At 43.1% G+C, this 22484-nt stretch overlaps 1 protein-coding gene across 2 annotated transcripts in view; it reads left to right on the forward strand.

The window, feature by feature from the left end:
* rad50 (RAD50 homolog, double strand break repair protein) overlaps positions 1–22484 on the forward strand; it is a 143003-nt gene that overhangs the window by 79203 nt on the left and 41316 nt on the right. For both annotated transcript variants that reach the window (XM_067996065.1, XM_067996066.1), the window contains 5 exons: positions 5996–6122; positions 9973–10166; positions 11468–11578; positions 12685–12777; positions 12868–12981. In XM_067996065.1, the coding sequence (XP_067852166.1) occupies positions 5996–6122; positions 9973–10166; positions 11468–11578; positions 12685–12777; positions 12868–12981 (639 nt within the window). The remainder of the gene's footprint in view (positions 1–5995; positions 6123–9972; positions 10167–11467; positions 11579–12684; positions 12778–12867; positions 12982–22484) is intronic.

Genomic DNA, 22484 nt, shown 5'->3' on the forward strand with positions numbered 1-22484 from the left:
TGCTATTGCCAAAAACAGATGCAAATTGAATAAAACTCCTCTGATGAAACTCACAATACATATATTGCAAATTAAATGTTCTGGAGTTATTTGACCCCAAGCTGAACCTCTGACCCCATATTCTCTCCACCAGAAAAGCAGACTACTCCCACCTCCATAATATCGCCTATCTCCACCCCTGCCTCAGCCCATCTGCTAGTGAAATCCTCATCCATGCCTTTGTCACCCCCAGACTTGACTCTTCCAATGCTCTCCTGACCGGCCTCCCATCCTCCACCCTCCATAAACTTGTGCTTGTGCAAAACTCTGCTAACTGTATCCTATCCCGCACCAAGTCCCGCTTATCCATCATCCCTGTGCACACTTACCTACATTGGCTCCCGGTACCCCCACACCTCCAATTAAAATTCTCATCTTCGCATTCAAATGCTTTTGTGGCCTTGTCACTCCCTATCTCTGCAGCATTCTCCAGCCCTATAGCCCTCCAGGAACTCTCTGTTCTTTCACCTCTGGACTTTTGCACATCCCGAAATTCCTTCGCCCTGCCACTGGCAGCTGTGCCTTCAACCATCCAGGTCCTAGGTTCTGGAATTCCCTCCCTAAACCTGTTCTGCCATTCCACCTCTCCCCTCTAAATTCATCCTTAAAACCCGCCTGATTGACCAAGCTTTTAGTCACTTTTCCTAATTTCATCTTTTTCCTGGTGTCAGTTTTTGTTTGATGATACTTCTGTGAAGCACTTTGGGGTGATTATTCTACTTAAAGGAAATACATAAATACAAGTTGTCATTGTTTTGAAGCAGTTTCAACACTGCAGCCTAATCTGGAAATACAAATCATATTGTTAAACTACCAATCCTCACAGTCATGGTTTCTCTGAAGTGCTCTTGAGTTATTGCTTTGTAATGACTCCCAAGTGTCATTATTCTCTTTAAAACGGGTACTGTTTGTGAATGGTAGGAATAGGCTCCCATGCAGAGTGTGTTGATGAGTGGCGAGTTATTGTGGGGCGATGCAGAGTTGGAGGCCAGGCACTTCCTTACTCTGAGCCTGTTCTTCGCCACATCTTGGCAATTGGTTGGAGACCGGTATTGGCACAGCTTTTAGAGCAAGTCACCTGCCTGCCCCTTCAGCCAGTGTGTGGTGTGTAGCACTGGGAGAATCCTAGCAGGGGAAGAACGTAGGAGTAGGCCATTCAGCCCCTCGAGCCTGTTCCGCCATTCAATGAGATCATAGTTGCTCTGTTCCCTAACTCCACTCCACCTGCCTTGGCTCCATATCCCTTAACTAGCAAAAAAATCGATCAATCTCAGATTTAAAATTATTAATTGAGCTAGCATCTACTGCTTTTTGTGGGAGAGAGTTCCACACTTCTGCCACCCTTTGTGTGAAGAAGTGTTTCCTTACTTCCCTCCTGAATGGCCTGGCTTTGATTTTAAGGTTATGTCCCCTTGTCCTAGACTGCCCTGCTAGCAGAAAATGTTTCTTTCTATCTACCCTATCGATTCTTTTCAAAATCCTAAAAACCTCAGTCATTTCACCCTTTAACCATCTAAATTCCAGGGAATACAAGCCTAGTTTATGTAATCTCATAATTTAACCCTTGGAGCCCTGGTAACATTCTGGTGAATCTGTGCTGCACTCCTTTCAAGGCCACTATATCCATTCTATGGTGCGGCGCCCAGAGCTGTACACAGCACTCCAGGTGTGGCCTAATCAGGACTTTGTATAGCTGCAGCAAAACAATGTTAGTCCTTTGTAATATGCGTGCCTATTTTTCACCACCATTAACAAATGATGAGAGTGACCACCACCAGTATATGCAAGAGAAAATCTAAGGCAAGACCAGAATTTGTAACAGTTTCATGTCATGCACTGTAGCAATTCTGTTAATGGATTGTTAATTATGGAGAAATACAAATATTCTGCTTTTAATTAAAAGAGGAATTTTGGGCCCAAGATGCCGAACAAAAAAATATTTTCATAACGTTTGTTTAAAGAGGGAGGTTCTCTGTCAATACCTCTTTTTTAAAAAGGTCAAACTTTTGACCAGAAACAGGATTAGCTTTAACATCTCTTTAATGTTTCCACCCCCAATGATTTTTTAAAATGTTCTTTTTTTAAACTGAGCGCTGTTGATATCATCTGGTGAACTGCCTTTGTTGACTTACTGAGCATGACCATGTGAGGGAGCTAAATTGACACGTATCGTTGGATTGGCACGATCCAAGCCTCCTATTTAGTTATGGTGTCTCCTTATAATAGAATCATAGAAGTTTACAACATGGAAACAGGCCCTTCAGCCTAACATGTCCATGTCGTCCAGTTTATACCACTAAGCTAGTCCCAATTGCCTGCACTTGGCCCATATCCCTCTATACCCATCTTACCCATGTAACTGTCTGAATGCTTTTTAAAAGACAAAATTGTACCCGCCTCTACTAATGCCTCTGGCAGCTCGTTCCAGACACTCACCACCCTTTGAGTGAAAAAATTGCCCCTCTGGACCATAACTCCGTGACCTCGCACAATCAGGCTCAGAAAATCTTTGGACTTAGTTCACTTGATGTCATCAGCATTCGCCGTTTAAGCAAATTATTTTTTTTTAGAAGGTTAATCAAGATGTGACCAGTTTTGAAAGTTTACAGTGAGATGCTAACTTCTACCTTGTGTAATTCATAAATACAGCAGCAGGATTGAGTTCGGAAGTGATCCTGAATCTAATTGTCTGCATTATTAACCACTTAATTTTCAGGTTAGATTGGCCCAAATGATCCTTTGTAGGTGTCAAAAAAAAAGTACTCCTAAATTCCATTGTAGGCCTTGACTGGTAGGGACACATATCAGGAAATTGTGGGAACAGTAATGCATTTTTGTAAAAATCGGCCATAAACCTAAATTCAACTCTTTCTACCTCCCTCCATTATTGTTGGAAGTTCCGAGCTTTTTCAAAAATTTTATTTGTAATTTTAGAAATTGCTGTTCTAACAGCAGACCAGTGCTACAAGGTGATCCAATACCCATGCTGATGAAACGTGTGTTCCATTATATGGGAAGTTACCATTGTTAATACAGTTTCACCTCTCTTGAACTAAAGAGCATAAGAACAGGAACGAATTTTTGGGTTCAAGAAGCCCATCCCTTCTTGGGTCATAACCCCACTCTCAGTCTTCTCACCATATTCCAAAATTCCTTCTATAGAACCATAGAGGTTTACAGCATAGAAGGAGGCCATTTAGCCCATGGTGCTTGTGTCGGCTCTTTGCCATTGCAATTCTAAACCAATTCCACTGCCCTGTTCTCTCCCCATAGCAGTGTGTCTTCCTCCACTTGAAATATTTGTCCAGTTTTACCTTAAATGATATAATGGTCTCTGCCTCAAACACTCCCTGCATCAAAGCATCCCATGCTCCAACAACCTTCTGCACAAAGAAATTTCTCCTAACCTTTGTCCCCACTTTCAGTGACCATTTTAAATTGATGCCCTTCATCACCGACTCCCTAGCCAGAGGAAGTTGTCAGAGTGAATAGGGAAAGGCTATTTCCTCTATCAAAATTCTTAATTTTTAAAGCCTGTGTTAAATTTTCTCTCAGCCTTTCTATGCTGCCCAATCGCATCTCCCATCGACAGTCTGCTGCAGTCTGTCTCCAGCATGCCGGGCCAGGTCTCAGAACAGTACTATTGCTGCTTGCTTAACCTCCTTTCAAAAACACATCTAACTTAGTGCCTGCCCATTTCATCGGCTTTGTCTGGCAATGTAGTCCACAACTTTATCAGCCATTTTGTGTGTGGGTGGACAGGGGGGAGGAAGGGAGGGGCAGTGGTGGGGAGGAGAAAGGTCCCACATTTCTTCATCCAAATTTCCTGATTTTTAATATGTGTTCCTCACTTTAACTTCTCATCTGAAAGACAGCACCTCTGACAGTGCAGCACTCCCTCAGTGCTGCACTTCTAACATAAGCGTCAGCCTAGATTATGGGCTCAAAGTCTTTGAAGTGGGGCTTGAACCCACAACCTTCTGAATCAGAGGCGAGATTGCTACCACTGAACCACGGCTGACACAGTGCAATTGGCCTCAGTACCTCTGGGTCAGATACGGTAGAGAGGGTAAGGTCAGGTTTCTCACTCCTTACTCAGCGACCCTATTGGAAGAGATTGAATATGTTGATGTTGGGTGAGGACAGGATTTGGCCCAGAAATGATGCCAAGCAGTTAAATGGCTTGAGGGCATTCACTGTTAAGGCTTATTGGGTAATTGGGTGTGTGTAGGAACAAAGACTTCCTGAAAATCTCCTCCTTGTGTTGAGTATTTTTGTTAGAAGGAAATTAGGTATTTTCTCGTGCAGACTACAGGGTGATATGATAGAAATGTTCAAGGTATGAGAGGATGGGACAGAGTGGATGGAAGCCGACTGTTTCCAGTAGTTGAGAGGGCAACGAGGGGCCATAGATACAAGATTAAATATAAGATTTAGGCCAGGAGACACGTGAGGATGTGAAATTCACTTCCACTTCTGGTGGGTAAAGCAGAAACTATGTCAACATTCAAGATTAGATTGGATTTAAAGGAAAATGGGTTGAAGGGAAATGAAAAAAGCTGGATAAATGTGACGTAAACTATTTGTTTACATGGGGGGGTAAACGCTGACGCATACTGGTTGAGGCAAATGGCCTGTTTCCGTGTTGTAACTTCTACGTATATTTCTGAGATTCAATGTGATTGCTATATTTATACAGCAGATCAAAGCGAGGGATCTGAATTATCCTGAGTGCAACTATGCACAATTCAGTTCTCTCCGTCACTGTAGGCAATTTCCCCCAGTTAGTTCCGCATTGTTACTGGAACTAAATCTAGAAAACTTAAATTAACAATCAAATTATTATCTTTTAAACTGGGGATTATTTTTAAATTTAGTAAAAGCAGGTTTGAAGAGGCTTTCTGGATGGCTGAGTTGTGTGGTACCAAGCAATGCAGTGCAGGAAGGTTCCAGGATTAAACCCCGTTTTCTGCTGGGTTAGCTAGTTTCATCTGGGGCGGTGGTGGGATTCCTACATTTGGCTTCCTGCTGAGGAGGGCAACAATCGGTCAGGGTTCCCACCCTGATTACTGTCCAGTGACCCTTGATGGAATAACTAACTTGTGGGTGAGGACACTTTAATGCCCCACATCAAATAGCTCAGTGACTCACCATTAAGGCTCACAGATGAAGAATGGGCATTGGTGCAAGCAAAGGGTTCCTAGTGCCCATGCAGCCAGTCACCTCTGGGGAGAAGAAAAGAAAATTGGAAAAAGGAAAATAGACACATCTAAAAACTCACAGGTCTTAAAGACAACTGTCTAATGCCCCAGCCTTTAAGTATATACATTTGATAAATGGTTATTGCTAAACCTTTATAAATCAGCTGTTGAGCCTCAGCAGGAGTATTGTGTCCAATTCTGGGCACCACACTTTAGGAAGGATGTCAAAGGCTAGGGGAGGGTGCAGAGGAGATTTACTAGAATGGTACCAGGGATGAGGAACTTCAGTTAGGTGTAGAGACTAGGGAAGCTGGGATTGTTCTCAGAACAGAGAAGATTAAGGGGAGATTTAATGGAGGTGTTCCAAATTATATGGAGTTTTTGATAGAGTAAATAGAAATCGTTTCCGCTGGCAGAAGGGTTGGTAACCAGAGGACACACATTTAAGGTAATTGGCAAAAGAACCAGAGGGGAGATGAGGAGAATTTTTTATGTAGCGAGTTATGATTTGCAATGCACTACCTGAAAGGGTGGTGGAAGCAGATTCAGAGTAACTTTCAAAAGGGAATTGGATAAAAACTTGAAGGGAAAAAATTACAGAGCTATGGGAAAAGAGCGGGGAATGGGTCTAATTGGATAGCACTTTCAAAGAGCAGGCACAGGCACGATGGGCCGAATGGCCTCCTTCTGCGCTATATGATTCTATGGCAAATGTTTATGACTGTGGTCCCATGGGTTCTTTGTCATTTTATCAGATGGAGTTGCGAGATGTTGAACGTAAGCTTGCACAACAGGCTGCCAAGCTTCAGGGAGTAGATGTGAACCGAACCATGCAGCAGGTCAATCAGGAGAAGCAAGAAATGCAGCTTCAAGTGGAGACAGGTAAGAAGGAGTTAAGATAATTGTGGATGTACAAATGGTTTGTTTGCTCTATATAAGTTCTATACCAACCAGTCAACTCAAGTTATTTACTGACAGCATGGAAACCCACCTCCATACGTAAGTTCAGCTGAGAAGATAAAAGGTGCCTTAAGTGCAGTCAACAGTCGCCAAATCCTTTGGCCTGAAAGTTGAATCATCTTCAATAACCTTAAACAGGACAGGTAATTAGAGTTTGTAAATTTCACAGCATGAGTTGATCTGATAAGTTCTGTTTAATAATGAGGTACTTCACAATTTGTATTGGTGTTCTATAAAGCTGTTTTAACATCGACTTTAGAGAGGTCTCGATGCACAGCTCTTGCACACCCAGAGACAACCGTAATGTGGATTTGTTAAGAGCTGCTACCGGGAAAACCCTTTTTATACGAAGTAGTTTAACAGACTGAGCTAAAATGACCAGAGAACCATTTTTGGACAACATTTTAACTCAATCTGTTATTTGTTGTAACATATAACAACAAATTGCAAAGCACTCAACATTAAAAGCTGTCAAACAAAAACTGATTGGATTTCAATCAGTTTTTGTTATAAAAATGTATCCAAGTATCAGCTGGTTCAGTTGGTCGCACTTGTGCCCAACACATTCAAGTCTCACTGCAGGAGTTGAGCACATGGTCTACGCTGACACTTAAGCTGCATCATCAGAGGTGCCGTCTTTTGAATGAGATGTTAAACAGAAGCCCCATCTGCGTTGTGGGGGGGCATAAGAGATCCCACGGCATTATTCGATGAAAAGCAGGGAGTTCTCCCAGTACCTGGCTAATATTCCTACCCTTAATCAACACAGCCAAAACAAATTAACAAGTTTTCATTTGTGGGATCTCGCTCTGTGCAAATTTCCAGCTGTTTTTACCAAACAACAGTGGCTACACTGTTGACTCTTTTCTGTGCAGTGCTTTGGGATGCCCTACAGATGTGAAAGATGCTGTAACAATGCAATTTCATCCTTTATTAGATGGAGAGTAAATGCAACTACGATGAACCAAACTCCCATTTAATTGACTTGTTTTCAAGTCTTCCAAACATTTCAGTTAAATGTGATTTTTATCCGTTGCATTTTTATTTAAACAAGTGTTTTAAGTAAAAGGGCCAGATTGTTCAGCTTCTGGAATCTAATGTACTTTGCAGGATGGGGTATTATAAAAGGTCAAATATTTGGGTTTGCTTGCTAATGTATGATTTATCGCCTGGCAATTGGGATAATGCATGTAAATTAGAGTAATTGCAGAAAATGTAAAGCTAATTAGAAAACTGAATGAAACTTGTCATCTGTTGACCAGCGAAGATCTGCAGAGAAAATGCTGACACCAGATTTTGTGATTGGGAAGTTATATTGTGGTGGTACTTTCCAGTAATGAGATATCTCTAAACAAGGCTTTGTGAATGGAAATGTCATCACAAGGACTGAGTTTTTACATTTGTTAAAAATGATTTGATTTTCAAACTGAGACTTCGATCCTTCATTTCCCTTGAAAATCAAATGTTTTTTTTCAGTTGTTGGATATTTTTTGTTTAAACAAGGAATAATAATTGGAATTACTGAGTCCACACAGTATGAGGAGATCAATCAATTAATTAGACACGGACAATGGTTAAAGTGGAATTTGTTTGTACACAGCTCCATGACCTCTCACAGCTTTTGTTCATGCAATGCAACTTCTTTCCTCAATGGCAGCTGAAATTTTGTTACTGACGGAAAGCGAGTTTTGATATTTTTTAAAACTTGAATTTTGTTTCAAGTCCTTTAATGGCAAATAGGGAATTGGTTCCTGGTCTTGGTAAGCATAATGTTTTAATCCTATGCAATAACTACGTAAATAATTTTATTGCTGATTTTTTTTTCATACACAAGTAGCAAAATTAATATACAAAAAAAATGAACAAACTTGCATTTAGTAGCAACTTTCATGATCTCAGATTATCCCAAAGTGCTTCACAGCCAGTGAAGTATTTTTGAAACGTAGTCATTGTCGTAACGTGGGGAAACATAGCAGCCAATTTGTGCATAGCAAGATTCCACAAACAGCAATGAGATAAATGACCAGGTAATCTGTTCTTGGTGATGTTGGTTGAGGGATAATTATTGGCCAGGACACCGGGTTGATCTCCCATGCTCTTCAAATAGCAAAATATGGAATCTTTTACATTCGCCCAAGAGCGCACATGTGGCCTTGGTTTCACATCTCATCCAAAAGACAGCACCTCTGCCAGTGCAGTATTCTCTCAATACTGCACTGAAGTTTGTGGAAAATGCAAAAATTTGTGCGGGTGTTAGGACCTTAGACAAGAAAAATAGATAACAATCAGATGGGGGAATGGGCCCCCACCTGGCAGGTGTCATTCAAAATAGATAAATGAAGAGTTATGCATGTGGGTTGGGATAATATCAACCATGTGTAAACCATGCAAGGTTCAGAACTAAGGACTTGTTGAGTGGGAAATGGACCCAGGTAGTGTAGTACATGAATCTCTGAAGGTTCACAACCAGTGCCACGAGGCTATCGCAAAAGCAAATTGAGTATTAGGACATATTGCTCAGACAGTCCAACATAAAATCTATATTGTCCTTATATCTCAGGCCGTGGTTAGGTCTCATCCAGAATACTATGTCCAGTTTTGGTCCTCTCAAATGGTGGGTAATATAGAGGCCGTGCAAGGGGTTCAGAGGAGGGTCTCTAGACTTGTATCTAGTGTAATGGCCCTTAGTTACCATGATAGGCTTAGAGAGCTGGTGCTTTTTACTCTAGAAAAGCACAGACTTCGGCAAGATTTGATAGATTAAAATAATGAAATAATATTCAAAAGGGAGTTGGGTGAGTTCTTAACTGTGGCTGACATCACAGCAGATATAAGGTTATTGGGGGATATGTTACTGCAGTTTCCTGGAACTCGTTTAAGTGCCTGTGGGGGTCGGAGAGATATTTCCCAGAGTGGCCCCCCCGCCCCCCCCCAAAAAAAAAATTGAGCCTAGAGTTTTTCCTCTGGTTTTTTGCCTCCTTGGAATTGCATGGCTGGCTAGTGTGGGGGAGAGGGCGAAGGCGGATAGGGGTCACAGTGTGCTGAAGTTGCACCATGACTGTATGGGACAATCTTGATGGACCAACTGGTCTTTTCCTGTTCCATCGTTTCCGTTTGAGTTTTAGTGCTCACAAGGTAAATTGGTTCTCGTTCTGGCAACGCTTCAATTTTAAAATTCTCATCCTTGTCTTCAAATCCCTCCATGGCCTCGCCCCCCTGTCTCTGTAACCTCCTCCAGCCCTACAACCCTCCGCGATCTCTGCGCTCCTCCAATTCAGGCCCCTTGCGCATCCCCGATTTCCTTCGCTCCACCATTGGCAGCCGTGCCTTCAGCTGCCTAGGACCTAAGCTCTGGAATTCCCTCACTAAACCTCTCCGCCTCTCTACCTCTCTCTCCTCCTTTAAGATGCTCCTTAAAATCTATCTCTGTGACTCTCACCTGTCCTAATATCTCTTTTCATGTGGCTCGGTGTCAAATTTTGTCTGATAACGCCCCTGTGAAGCGCCTTGGGACGTTTTACTACGTTAAAGGCGCTATATAAATGTGAGTTATTGTTGTTGTCTTCACACTAGAACTGTTTAATAATTCTATGAGGTTGGTCTCTACCTTTGACGACTTAATAAAAGGTTAGACTATTAAACCAAAATGCACACTCGTTTCAAAAACGAAATTATAATTTGAATATTAATGAACGACAGTTGAAATCTTCAGCTCTTTGCTGAGACACGATTTTGACATGCATTTGCTGTGATAATACTGTTTCCGTTGTAGTGTCCAATAAAATTGAGCTGAAACGGAAAATGATTCAAGATCAGCAGGAGCAAATCCAGTCACTGAAGAGCATCGTCATTGAGGTCCGTGCAGAAAAACTGCAGATTGCCAGCAACATGCAGCGGCGTCAGCAACTGGAGGAGCAGAGTGCAGAATTTGCCACAGAGATTCAGTCCCTACACCGAGAAATACGGGTACGTTGTTATTGGTTCTGTCATATTCTTCCAAAAAAAACTATTCCAATCATTAGCTCCTTGTCTTTCATTGGTTACTCTGCTATCTGCAATGCATGTTCATTTACAATGCAAATTCATTTGTGATCTCATTTTAAGACTCTATCCTACAATGTCTTAACTGTCATAGGTGTTACGTGTGAGATGGAATATTTGATCTATTCTGGGTTCTATTCATGAAAATTTAGAACTACAGTGCAGGAGCAGGTGTTGCATTTTCATGCACACAGTTGAAAATTGTACTGGAAAAAATTTGTCGAAGCAGACAATGGACCTGTGAGAACTGCTTCTGGTGCAACGGCGAAGCAACTCTGATCGGTCCCCTGTCTGCTTGTACAATTCAGCGGGAATTCAAGCATCCCATACTGTGTTGAGATCGTCCCATAATGCACCTCCTCTGGCTATACGAGGCTGCATTGGTAGCTCTCGTACTTGTTACTTTATGCCAGCCCGTCCTTCTCGCACTCCCCCTGATTACGTCGTCAGCCTCCCCCCACCAAGGAGGGGAACACCCCCCTAGTTTGGGAACCTTGGACCCAGATTATATGCTGAAGTCTCTGAAGTGAGACTTGAATCCATGACCTTCTGACTCAGAGGTGAGATTGCTGCCATTGAGCTCAGGCTAACACTTCATAGGTAAGATTGATGGGGAGTGATCAATGTCTCTACTGAAAGCAGGAGAGACTGAGTAAATAGCGCAGCCAGTGTGATGCTTAATAATACAGACCAGGAAGTTCACTAGTTTGATACCTTGTCTGCGCTGGCGAGTAAGGCAGTTGACTTCAGCATCCTGGGCTAGAAAGGAGAAAAGTCAACTTGTGTTTTGTAATCCTGATCACTACAGAGTGATCCCCTTCTGAAAGATGTGCATGTGCAAATATTGGGTAAGGACAGAGTCGAGTTTGGCTGTGATGCTTTCCCCCCATGTCGAAGTGGCCTATCGCCGTTCACTGTAAAGACTTACGTGAAGTGCGGCCAGTTGGGCAGGGTACATAAGGGCTGGAGGTGCCTGTAGAGTTGCATCTTATCCTGTATAACTGTCTTTAGGAGATAAAATTGGGGGTAGATGACGAACGCAACCGGGACTGAGAAACCATTTAATCATTGTTGCACAGGTTTTTACAGCAGTGAGTCCTTTGAGATGCATGAGTCTGAAATAAACCTGCTAGAACTACCACATGTGGTGTACAATTTTATCGTACCATAGTTGTCGAGTTTGTATAATATGGATCTCCATTTAATACAAGTTTGCTCTCTTACAGGAATCTAAGGAACAGTTATCTCCACTAGCTGCTGCTCTAGATAAACTACATCAAGAAAAACAGGATCTGGTGGAGAGGAAAAATGCAAGCCACAAGGAGATGCAGGGAAAGGTCAGGCACAACATACTTTGCTTGACTTCCAACCAGAAAGTTTTGAATTTGAGTCCCTGGGCTGCTGGCCTCAAATGTGCATGCCTCAGTTGGGTGACTTATTACATTGAATGTACAGCACTGAATCAGGCCATTCAGCCCATGCTCCACACGAGCCTCCTCCCACCCCTCTTCATCTAACCCTATCAGTATAACCTATTCTTTTCTCCCTCATGTGTTTATCTAGCTTCCCCTTAAATGCATCTGTGCTATTCGCCTCAACTATCCCTCACGGCAGCGAGTTCCTTGACAGTGTAAGAGTTCATTTATGCGGTTAGATGTTCATTGTAGCCATTTCACCTGGGCGGAAGGGACAAACTTTGACCAACTTTAATTGTGCCTTCTGTCAGCTAATTACAGATAACCTCTTTTTAAAAAAAAATACACATCCCTTTGGAGATTTGATAGCCAACAAGAATAAACTTTTTGTAAAGGGATTCTAATTCTAAGACTCTGTCTTTAATTTGCCAGCAAATAGAGCGCAGTTTCTTTTTTTATCCCTGCATTGTTCAGTTTTCAAGAAACCAAGGTGAAGAGCCGTGGCCCACAGTGCAGGACCTCATTAAGGTTGAAAAGAATGAATGAGAAGCAAAGGAAAATCAGAAAGTAGAGATTGTGGTGCAAAACTTGAGTTTTGAAAGCCTGAAGATTGTAGGAGGGAGGAAATACTTCAGTTTTGAGATCCTGAGAAAGAATGAATGGAGTGACTCTTGCTGTAGGAAGAGCGTGTGGAATGGCACGTTAGGAAAAAGAACAGGAAAGTTAAGAAAATCACTGGGCGCTGTATTATTGATTAAAACAGAAGGGGAAAAGAATGGCTGGCAAAGAGAGAGAGGTTGGATTAGGAGGGAACGGCAGGTTTGGTTATCAGATGACCAGCCTTTTTCTGTACCCTGCCCAGTAATGCGAGAGCTGTTGGAGGATCCTCTTCAGATATGGAATATTATTTGTCTTGCATGAACTTGTGCTTTATATTTATTCAGAAGAAAATAAGGGTTTTGTTTGAAAGAAGCGGCAGAGTTTATCAATTGAAGGTGTATTCTTCATTTGTAACTCTTTTTTTCCAGATAAATGAAATCGAAGAAAAGGTCAAAAATATTGATGCTTACGCAAGAGAAATTGAAAGATACATCAAGGAAAGAAAAGATGAGCATAAAGAGGTAAACTGAACTGTTTACAGGTGGGCAGTAGTTACCTGGATTTTTTTTTTCATTTGTTTTAATGTTTGTGTATTTCCTTTGTTTCCTAAGCAAAAAGAGTCTGAGCTTCAGGATACCATAACTCAACTAAATGAAATCGAAAAACAACGAGAGAAGATACAGAAAGATATGGAGGCTATCCGAAAGGACATCGATACACAGAAAGTAAGGGAAGAGTTTCGGCTGTCCAAACTGACATACATTCAAAATGCATCTGTGACAGTATCGATTTGCACTTGTATAGTGTCTTTAATGTAGCGAAACATCCCAAAGTGCTTTACGTGCTGGGGTACAGAACCGAGCAGGAACGGGGAGAAGAGCCTGGGGAAAAGTGACAGAGGAGCTGGCCAAAGAATGTGGTCAAAGAGGCAGGGTTTTAAGGTGGCTTTTGAAGATGAGAGATGTGGCAAGGCAGAGACGTTTGGAAAGAATATAGGAGCAAAATGGCTGAAGGCAATACCACTGATGGTAGAGGATAATGTAAAGTAGTTCAAATTCAGAGAGCGGTTCTTGACTGGGGTAGAGATCGCATCATTTAGAAGGTAAGTATCTTTATAGATAATACTTGGTCCATGTGATCTCCTGGACTGGTTTCGATCGCCTGAGGCGGTTGGAGAAGAATTTTAGAGTATTTTTTCCCTTATTGGCCTGGGGTTTTTCTCTTTTTTTGCCTCTTCCAGGAGATTACATGCCTGTGAGGGGAGGAGATGGTGGGGGCGAAGGGAGAGAGAGGTGGAAGTGTTTAATCATGATGCTTCGGCCATCATGAGCAGGCTTGATGGATCAGCTGGTCTTTTCCTGCCCGTCAGTTTCATACGTTCGTATGTAAGAGGTTGCTGTGGTAGGGTGGAGAAGAGCGATTTGTAAAAGAGGGCTAAGATGTTGAAATCAGTGACCTGGGGACAGGGAGTTATGGAGGTCGGTGAATGATGGGTGATAACTGAGCTGGACTTAATGTAAGATTGGATGTTGGCAGTGGAATTGTGGATGAGTTGGAGTTTGATTTTAAGTAAGGTGGAGCTTGGCAAGGGGAGGTTGAGCCTGGATTGTGCACATTGGGTTTCAGTGGGCATAGGGGGAGAGGTAGGGTCAGAAACAGGAAGATTCTTAGGGTGTGGAAGTAGGCATTCTCGGCGATGAACTGACTGTGGAGTTTGAAGCTCGTTGTCAAACAGGACACTAGATGGTGTACCAATGCGTCCAGCCTGGCCAGGAAGAGGGAAGGGTTCAATGGTTAATGTGAAATGTTTGCAGTAAAACTTTGTTGCAGTTATCAGCATAGACAATGAAGTAGCATATAAAGTAGCAGATAGCATGAAAGGTTTAGATTTGTAACAATTGACATATATTGGAATACTGCTTCCAAGGAAATTTCATAGATGTGGATTTGACCATCTTTATTTGTCATGTTTTCAATGCAGTTAATGAAACATTTGTTTCATACATTTTTCATTTTATGGAATAGATGTCGTTAACTTTTAAGGTCAAGGTCCTTCGTGTACAGACCTTTGACATTTTACGCCAGCCTTTTGTTCCGTTTCCACATCCCGCCCCCCCCCCCAAATTGCAAGTTGTACTTTAATTAAAATAGAAAGATAAGGAAGAGTTGCATTTATATAGTGCCTTTCACAACCTCAGGATGTCAGAAAGAGCACAGTTAGATTGGATAAGATGGGCTGGCAAATGATTACAGTCTATAAACCAGAACACTTGAAGATAGGTTAGGAAAATCAACACTATGGTTTGGTGTTTGATTATCATAAGATCAAGCATAGAAAATATTACTCAGTCTGATAATTCTGTGCTGATATTAAAATGTAGGAATTTCCAGCATTAAAATTTAAAACAGCTAAAAGAACCTACGTATTTGTTTTTAGGAAAGAATGAAGTCGGATTTATATATAGTGCCTTCGATGTTCAGAATTGCCGGATATACAACAAAAGTTATTGTGGTTAAAATGCTTTTTCGAAATGAGCAGTGGGACAAGTTTGTGTAATTTACCATGTAAGGATGAGGCTTTTGTTCCCTTTTGCACTCCCTCAGTTGCTTACTCCTCTGTAAGGGCAATATGATACAAAGCTTAATATAGTCTTTTTTTGAAAAAATTCTGTTTGGATGAACGATAAGTGGAATTGTTAATGTTCTGTATCAAGTGTAGTGCTGAAGAACCTGCTCCCCATAACTGAAGTGTATAGTATTACTTTTTTGCATGACTTTGTACTTCATTGGTCGTAAGGCGCTTCAGGACGTCCTGAGGTCGGGACAGGCGCTATATAAATGCAAGTCCTTCTTTCTTTATGACAAAATCCAAATGTTCATTTTAATACATTTTTGTTCAATAAAATCTGATTAAAAATCTCTTACAACTACTGCAGTAAAAACTAGATCCAAGCTGGAAAGCCAAAATATCTGCATAAAATGCAGTTGGAAGTTAGAAATGTAAAGACTTTAAAGAACGTAAAAGTAGAGGACAAAGAGAAGGCATTTAATGCAGCCGTTTCATTGCATCCAGGCCCTGTTTCCAGACCCTGTCTGCCAATTTAGGTGCATTGTTTTTGTATTCCAAACCCTGCATCCTTCTGTTTATGAGTCACTATTGCATTGATTGGCAACATATTGTGTATATTGACTAATCTAAGCACGAAGAAGTTTTCCTTGTGGTGTCCTTGGCAGATAATTTTGCCCTTGCTGCACAAAATATCTCTCTTCATCCTCTTTATTTCATTATTTCAGCCATATTTCCCGCTAGTCCTTTTAAACAGCATACTTCGGAAAGTTTGACTGTTTTACTGTCCATTACATTTTTTTTTTATTCGTTCATGGGATGTGGACGTTGCTGGCACGGCTAGCATTTATTGCCCATCCCTAATTGCCCTTGAGAAGGTGGTGGTGAGCCGCTGCCTTCAACCACTGCAGTCCGTGTAGTGAAGGTTCTCCCACAGTGCTGTTAGGTAGGGAGTTCCAGGATTTTGACCCAGCGACGATGAAGGAACGGTGATATATTTCCAAGTCGGGATGGTGTGTGACTTGGAGGGGAAAGTGCAGGTGGTGTTGCTCCCATGTGCCTGCTGCTCTTGTCCTTCTAGGTAGTAGAGATTGTGGGTTTGGGAGGTGCTGTCGATGAAGCCTTGGCGAGTTGCTGCAGTGCATCCTGTGGATGGTACACACTGCAGCCACGGTGCACCGGTGGTGGAGGAGTGAATGTTTAGGGTGGTGGATGGAGTGCCGATCAAGCGGGCTGCATTGTCCTGGATGGTGTCAAGCTTCTTGAGTGTTGTTGGAGCTGCACTCCTCCAGGCAAGTGGAGAGTATTCCATCACACTCCTGACTTGTGCCTTGTAGATGGTGGAAAGGCTTTGGGGAGTCAGGAGGTGAGTCACTCGCCGCAGAATCCCCGCCTCTGACCTGCTCTTGTAGCCACAGTATTTATATGGCTGGACCAGTTAAGTTTCTGGTCAATGGTGACCCCCAGGATGTTGATGGTGGGGGATTCGGCGATGGTAATGCCGTTGAATGTCAAGAGGAGGTGGTTGGATTCTCTCTTGTTTGAGATGGTCATTGCCTGGCACTTGTCTGGCGCGAATGTTACTTGCCAATTATCAGCCCAAGCCTGGATGTTGTCCAGGTCTTGCTGTATGCGGGCACGGACTGCTTCGTTATCTGAGGGGTTGGGAATGGAACTGAACACTGTGCAATCATCAATGAACATCCCCATTTCTGACCTTATGATGGAGGGAAGGTCATTGATGAAGATGGTTGGGCCCAGGACACTGCCCTGAGGAACTCCTGCAGCAATATACTGGGGCTGAGATGATTGGCCTCCAACAACCACTACCATCTTCCTTTATGCTAGGTATGACTCCAGCCACTGGAGAGTTTTCCCCCTGATTCCCATTGACTTCAATTTTACAAGGGCTCCTTGGTGCCGCACTCGGTCAAATGCTGCCTTGATGTCAAGGGCAGGCAGTCTCACCTCACCTCTGGAATTCAGCTCTTTTGTCCATGTTTGGACCAAGGCTGTAATGAGGTCTGGAGCCGAGTGGTCCTGGCGGAACCCAAACTGAGCATCGGTGAGCAGTTAATTGGTGAGTAAGTGCCGCTTGATAGCACTGTCGACGACACCTTCCATCACTTTGCTAATGATTGAGAGCAGACTGATGGGACGGTAGTTGGCCGGATTGGATTTGTCCTGCTTTTTGTGGACAGGATATAGCTGGGCAATTTTCCACATTGTCTGGTAGATGCCAGTGTTGGAGCTGTACTGGAACAGTTTGGCTAGAAGCACAGCTGGTTCTGGAGCACAAGTCTTCAGCACTACAGCTGGGATGTTGTCGGGGCCCATAGCCTTTGTTGTATCCAGTGTGCTCAGCCATTTCTTGATATCACGTGGAGTGAATCGAATTGGCTGAAGACTGGCTTCTGTGATGGTGGGGATATCTGGAGGAAGCCGCGATGGATCATCCACTCGGCACTTCTGGCAGAAGATGGTTGCAAACACTTTAGCCTTGTCTTTTGCACTCACTTGCTGGACTCTGCCATCATTGAGGATGGGGATGTTTACAGAGCCTCCTCTTCCCGTTAGTTGTCTAACTGTCCACCACCATTCACAACTGGATGTGGCAGGACTGCAGAGCTTTGATCTGATCCGTTGGTTGTGGAATCACTTCGCTCTGGCTATAGCATGTTGCTTCCGCTGTTTAGCATGCATGTAGTCCTGTGTTGTAGCTTCACCAGGTTGGCACCTCATTTTTAGGTATGCCTGGTGCTGCTCCTGGCATGCTCTTGTACTCTCCTCATTGAACCAGGGTTGATCCCCTGGCATGTTGGTAATGGTAGAGTGAGGAATATGCCGGGCCATGAGGTTACAGATTGTGCTCCATTAATTTTGACGTGAATAAAAAAAACTTAAGAACAAGAAAAGTCCATTCAACCCTTTGAAGCTCATCCTTTCAGTGCCCTAATTCTCCCATAGTAAAGCAATTAGGCATTAAGAGTTCATAGAATCATAGAAGTTACAACATGGAAACAGGCCCTTCGGCCCAACATGTCCATGTCGCCCAGTTTATACCACTAAGCTAGTCCCAATTGCCTGCACTTGGCCCATATCCCTCGATACCCATCTTCCCCATGTAACTGTCCAAATGCTTTTTAAAAGACAAAATTGTACCCGCCTCTACTACTGCCTCTGGCAGCTCGTTCCAGACACTCACCACCCTTTGAGTGAAAAAATTGCCCCTCTGGATCCTTTTGTATCTCTCCCCTCTCACCTTAAATCTGTGCCCCCTCGTTATAGACTCCCCTACCTTTGGGAAAAGATTTTGACTATCGACCTTATCTATGCCCCTCATTATTTTATAGACTTCTATAAGATCACCCCTTAACCTCCTACTCTCCAGGGAATAAAGTCCCAGTCTGTCTAACCTCTCCCTGTAAGTCAAACCATCAAGTCCCGGTAGCATCCTAGTAAATCTTTTCTGTACTCTTTCTAGTTTAATAATATCCTTTCTATAATAGGGTGACCAGAACTGTACACAGTACTCCAAGTGTGGCCTCACCAATGCCCTGTACAACTTCAACAAGACATCCCAACTCCTGCATTCAATGTTCTGACCAATGAAACCAAGCATGCTGAATGCCTTCTTCACCACCCTATCCACCTGTGACTCCACTTTCAAGGAGCTATGAATCTGTACTCCTAGATCTCTTTGTTCGATAACTCTCCCCAACGCCCTACCATTAACGGAGTAGGTCCTGGCCCGATTCGATCTACCAAAATGCATCACCTCACATTTATCTAAATTAAACTCCATCTGCCATTCATCGGCCCACTGGCCCAATTTATCAAGATCCCGTTGCAATCCTAGATAACCTTCTTCACTGTCCACAATGCCACCAATCTTGGTGTCATCTGCAAACTTACTAACCATGCCTCCTAAATTCTCATCCAAATCATTAATATAAATAACAAATAACAGCGGACCCAGCACCGATCCCTGAGGCACACCGCTGGACACAGGCATCCAGTTTGAAAAACAACCCTCGACAACCACCCTCTGTCTTCTGTCGTCAAGCCAATTTTGTATCCAATTGGCTACCTCACCTTGGATCCCATGAGATTTAACCTTATGTAACAACCTACCATGCGGTACCTTGTCAAATGCTTTGCTGAAGTCCATGTAGACCACGTCTACTGCACAGCCCTCATCTATCTTCTTGGTTACCCCTTCAAAAAACTCAATCAAATTCGTGAGACATGATTTTCCTCTCACAAAACCATGCTGACTGTTCCTAATTAGTCCCTGCCTCTCCAAATGCCTGTAGATTCTGTCCCTCAGAATACCCTCTAACAACTTACCCACTACAGATGTCAGGCTCACTGGTCTATAGTTCCCAGGCTTTTCCCTGCCACCCTTCTTAAACAAAGGCACAACATTTGCTACCCTCCAATCTTCAGGCACCTCACCTGTAGCGGTGGATGATTCAAATATCTCTGCTAGGGGACCCGCAATTTCCTCCCTAACCTCCCATAACGTCCTGGGATACATTTCATCAGGTCCCGGAGATTTATCCACCTTGATGCGCGTTAAGACTTCCAGCACCTCCCTCTCTGTAATATGTACACTCCTCAAGACATCACTATTTATTTCCCCAAGTTCCCTAACATCCATGCCTTTCTCAACCGTAAATACCGATGTGAAATATTCATTCAGGATCTCACCCATCTCTTGTGGTTCCGCACATAGATGACCTTGTTGATCCTTAAGAGGCCCTACTCTCTCCCTAGTTACCCTTTTGCCCTTTATGTATTTGTAGAAGCTCTTTGGATTCACCTTTGCCTGATCTGCCAAAGCAATCTCATATCCCCTTTTTGCCCTCCTGATTTCTCTCTTAACTCTACTCCGGCAATCTCTATACTCTTCAAGGGATCCACTTGATCCCAGCTGCCTATGCATGTCATATGCCTCCTTCTTATTTTTGACCAGTGCCTCAATCTCCCGAGTCATCCAAGGTTCCCTACTTCTACCAGCCTTGCCCTTCACTTTATAAGGAATGTGCTTACCCTGAACCCTGGTTAACACACTTTTGAAAGCCTCCCACTTACCAGACGTCCCTTTGCCTGCCAACAGACTCTCCCAATCAACTTCTGAAAGTTCCTGTCTAATACCATCAAAATTGGCCTTTCCCCAATTTAGAATTTTAACTTTTGGGCCAGACCTATCCTTCTCCATAGCTATCTTAAAACTAATGGAATTATGATCACTGGTCCCAAAGTGATCCCTCACTAACACTTCTGTCACCTGCCCTTCCTTATTTCCCAAGAGGAGGTCAAGTTTTGCCCCCTCTCTAGTCGGGCCATCCACATACTGAATGAGAAATTCCTCCTGAATACACTCAACAAATTTCTCTCCATCCAAGCCCCTAATGCTATGGCTGTCCCAGTCAATGTTGGGAAAGTTAAAGTCCCCTACTATTACCACCCTATTTTTCTTGCAGCTGTCTGTAATCTCCTTACATATTTGCTCCTCAATTTCCCGTTGACTATTTGGGGGTCTGTAGTACAATCCTATCAAAGTGATCTCTCCCTTCTTATTTTTCAGTTCTACCCATATGGACTCAGTGGGCGAACCCTCGGATATATCCCCTCTCACTACTGCCGTGATGTTCTCCCTAATCAAGAACGCAACTCCCCCTCCTCTCTTACCTCCTGCTCTATCTTTCCTATAGCATCTGTACCCTGGAACATTGAGCTGCCAGTCCTGCCCCTCCCTTAGCCATGTTTCAGTAATAGCTATAACATCCCAGTCCCATGTACCCATCCATGCCCTGAGTTCATCTGCCTTGCCCATCAGACTTCTTGCATTGAAATAAATGCAGTTTAATCTAGACTTCCCTTGGTCTTTGCCCTGCTTTCTCAGACCATCTGTCCGGTCATGTTCTGTACACTCTCCCTTACTGCCTTTTGTTTCTGTCACCACTTTATTTCCCACTGACTTCCTGCATCGGTTCCCATCCCCCTGCCACATTAGTTTAAACCCTCCCCAACAGCACTGGCAAACACTCCCCCTAGGACATTGGTTCCAGTCCTGCCCAGATGCAGACCGTCCAATTTGTACTGGTCCCACCTCCCCCAGAACCGGTTCCAATGGCCCAGGAATTTGAATCCCTCCAGCTTGCACCATCTCTCAAGCCACGTATTCATCTTAGCTATCCTGTCATTCCTACTCTGACTAACCCGTGGCACTGGTAGCAATCCTGAGATTACTACCTTTGAGGTCCTACTCTTTAGTTTAACTCCTAACTCCCTAAATTCAGCTTGTAGGACCTCATCCTGTTTTTTACCTATATCGTTGGTGCCTATATGCACCACGACAACTGGCTGTTCACCCTCCCCCTCCAGAATGTCCTGCAGCCGCTCCGAGACATCCTTGACCCTTGCACCAGGGAGGCAACATACCATCCTGGAGTCTCGGTTGCGTCCGCAGAAACGTTAACAAATACAAAGTTGCTGACTTAATATAAATAAGCTATTGAAGTAAATACTGATTGAGTTTAATTAACTTTTTGAATGTTGAAATAAGTTGTGGAGCCCCTTGGTTGCTTCTTGCCTGTCAGCACGATACAAGTAAATTAATTGAACACTCTTAGTGAATAGTTTCAGCAGTCATTTCTTATTTGATAGAGTAAAATTGATTTCATGGGATTAAGTAACTGATTCCTCTTATGAACCATTCACCTGCCCCCCTTCTTGATTGCAAACTTGATGTGGTGAAGACACTTGTATGGTTCCGTGATCTGAATAGAATTAATGGTGATAACCTTGTAAGTAGTAGGGCCTCTATTGTTACTGTCAAAAGGTAGAAACTAGATAAATAACAGTCACCTTTGGATGCGGGTGGTCACGAGCCAAGTAGTATCTGACGATTGTGCATGGACGCTGTAATTAAGGACTGTGGGTAGCAAAGCTTTGGACCTCGTTTAAAATAATGTCCAGTGCTGTACCATAAGGTGGAGAATGTGCATTGATTCTCTCCCAACACTCATGGATTGCACGCTGAAGTTTGCATACAATCTTGCCTTGGCTTACTGGAGCACAAAACGAAGGAGAAGGGAATGAAAATGACTCAATTGAAACTGTTTTCATTTAAATTCATTCCCATGTGGATTTTTTTTACCTTGTTACAGAAAAAAATGTGATTGCAAATGAAATGAGACGATAGAAACCAGGGTGGTTGTCACTGGGAACTAAAGCTGCAGGCCTGCTAGTAGGCGGGCCATGACTTTCCTTGCTCGACTTTGGATGTTTGAGGCTGCCATGCCATTTGAAAACATTTCAGCTGACTGTGATTATAAAATAGGCAATAAGAACCTGATATTTGCTTGGTGGCATGGAAGCTGGCTTGCAGTGATATTGATGCACGACATGAAACCTGTCTGATAGGAAGGGACAGCTGGTGGAACATGGCAGTGGACAGCATCTTCTGATTTGCTATATACCACTAATGCAGAATTTATATCTTGCAATGACATTAATTTGAGTAGGATAATCTGCCTAATGATTGAGAGACTATTACAGAAACAGAAGTGTTCTCATTAATATCCACATACCAATGATGATAAACGAGAACAGAGTGAAGAAACAGTTCTTTCGTGACCTGCAACACCATCA

This window comes from Heptranchias perlo, chromosome 14 (assembly GCF_035084215.1).
Source record: "Heptranchias perlo isolate sHepPer1 chromosome 14, sHepPer1.hap1, whole genome shotgun sequence".
Lineage (NCBI taxonomy): Eukaryota > Metazoa > Chordata > Chondrichthyes > Hexanchiformes > Hexanchidae > Heptranchias > Heptranchias perlo.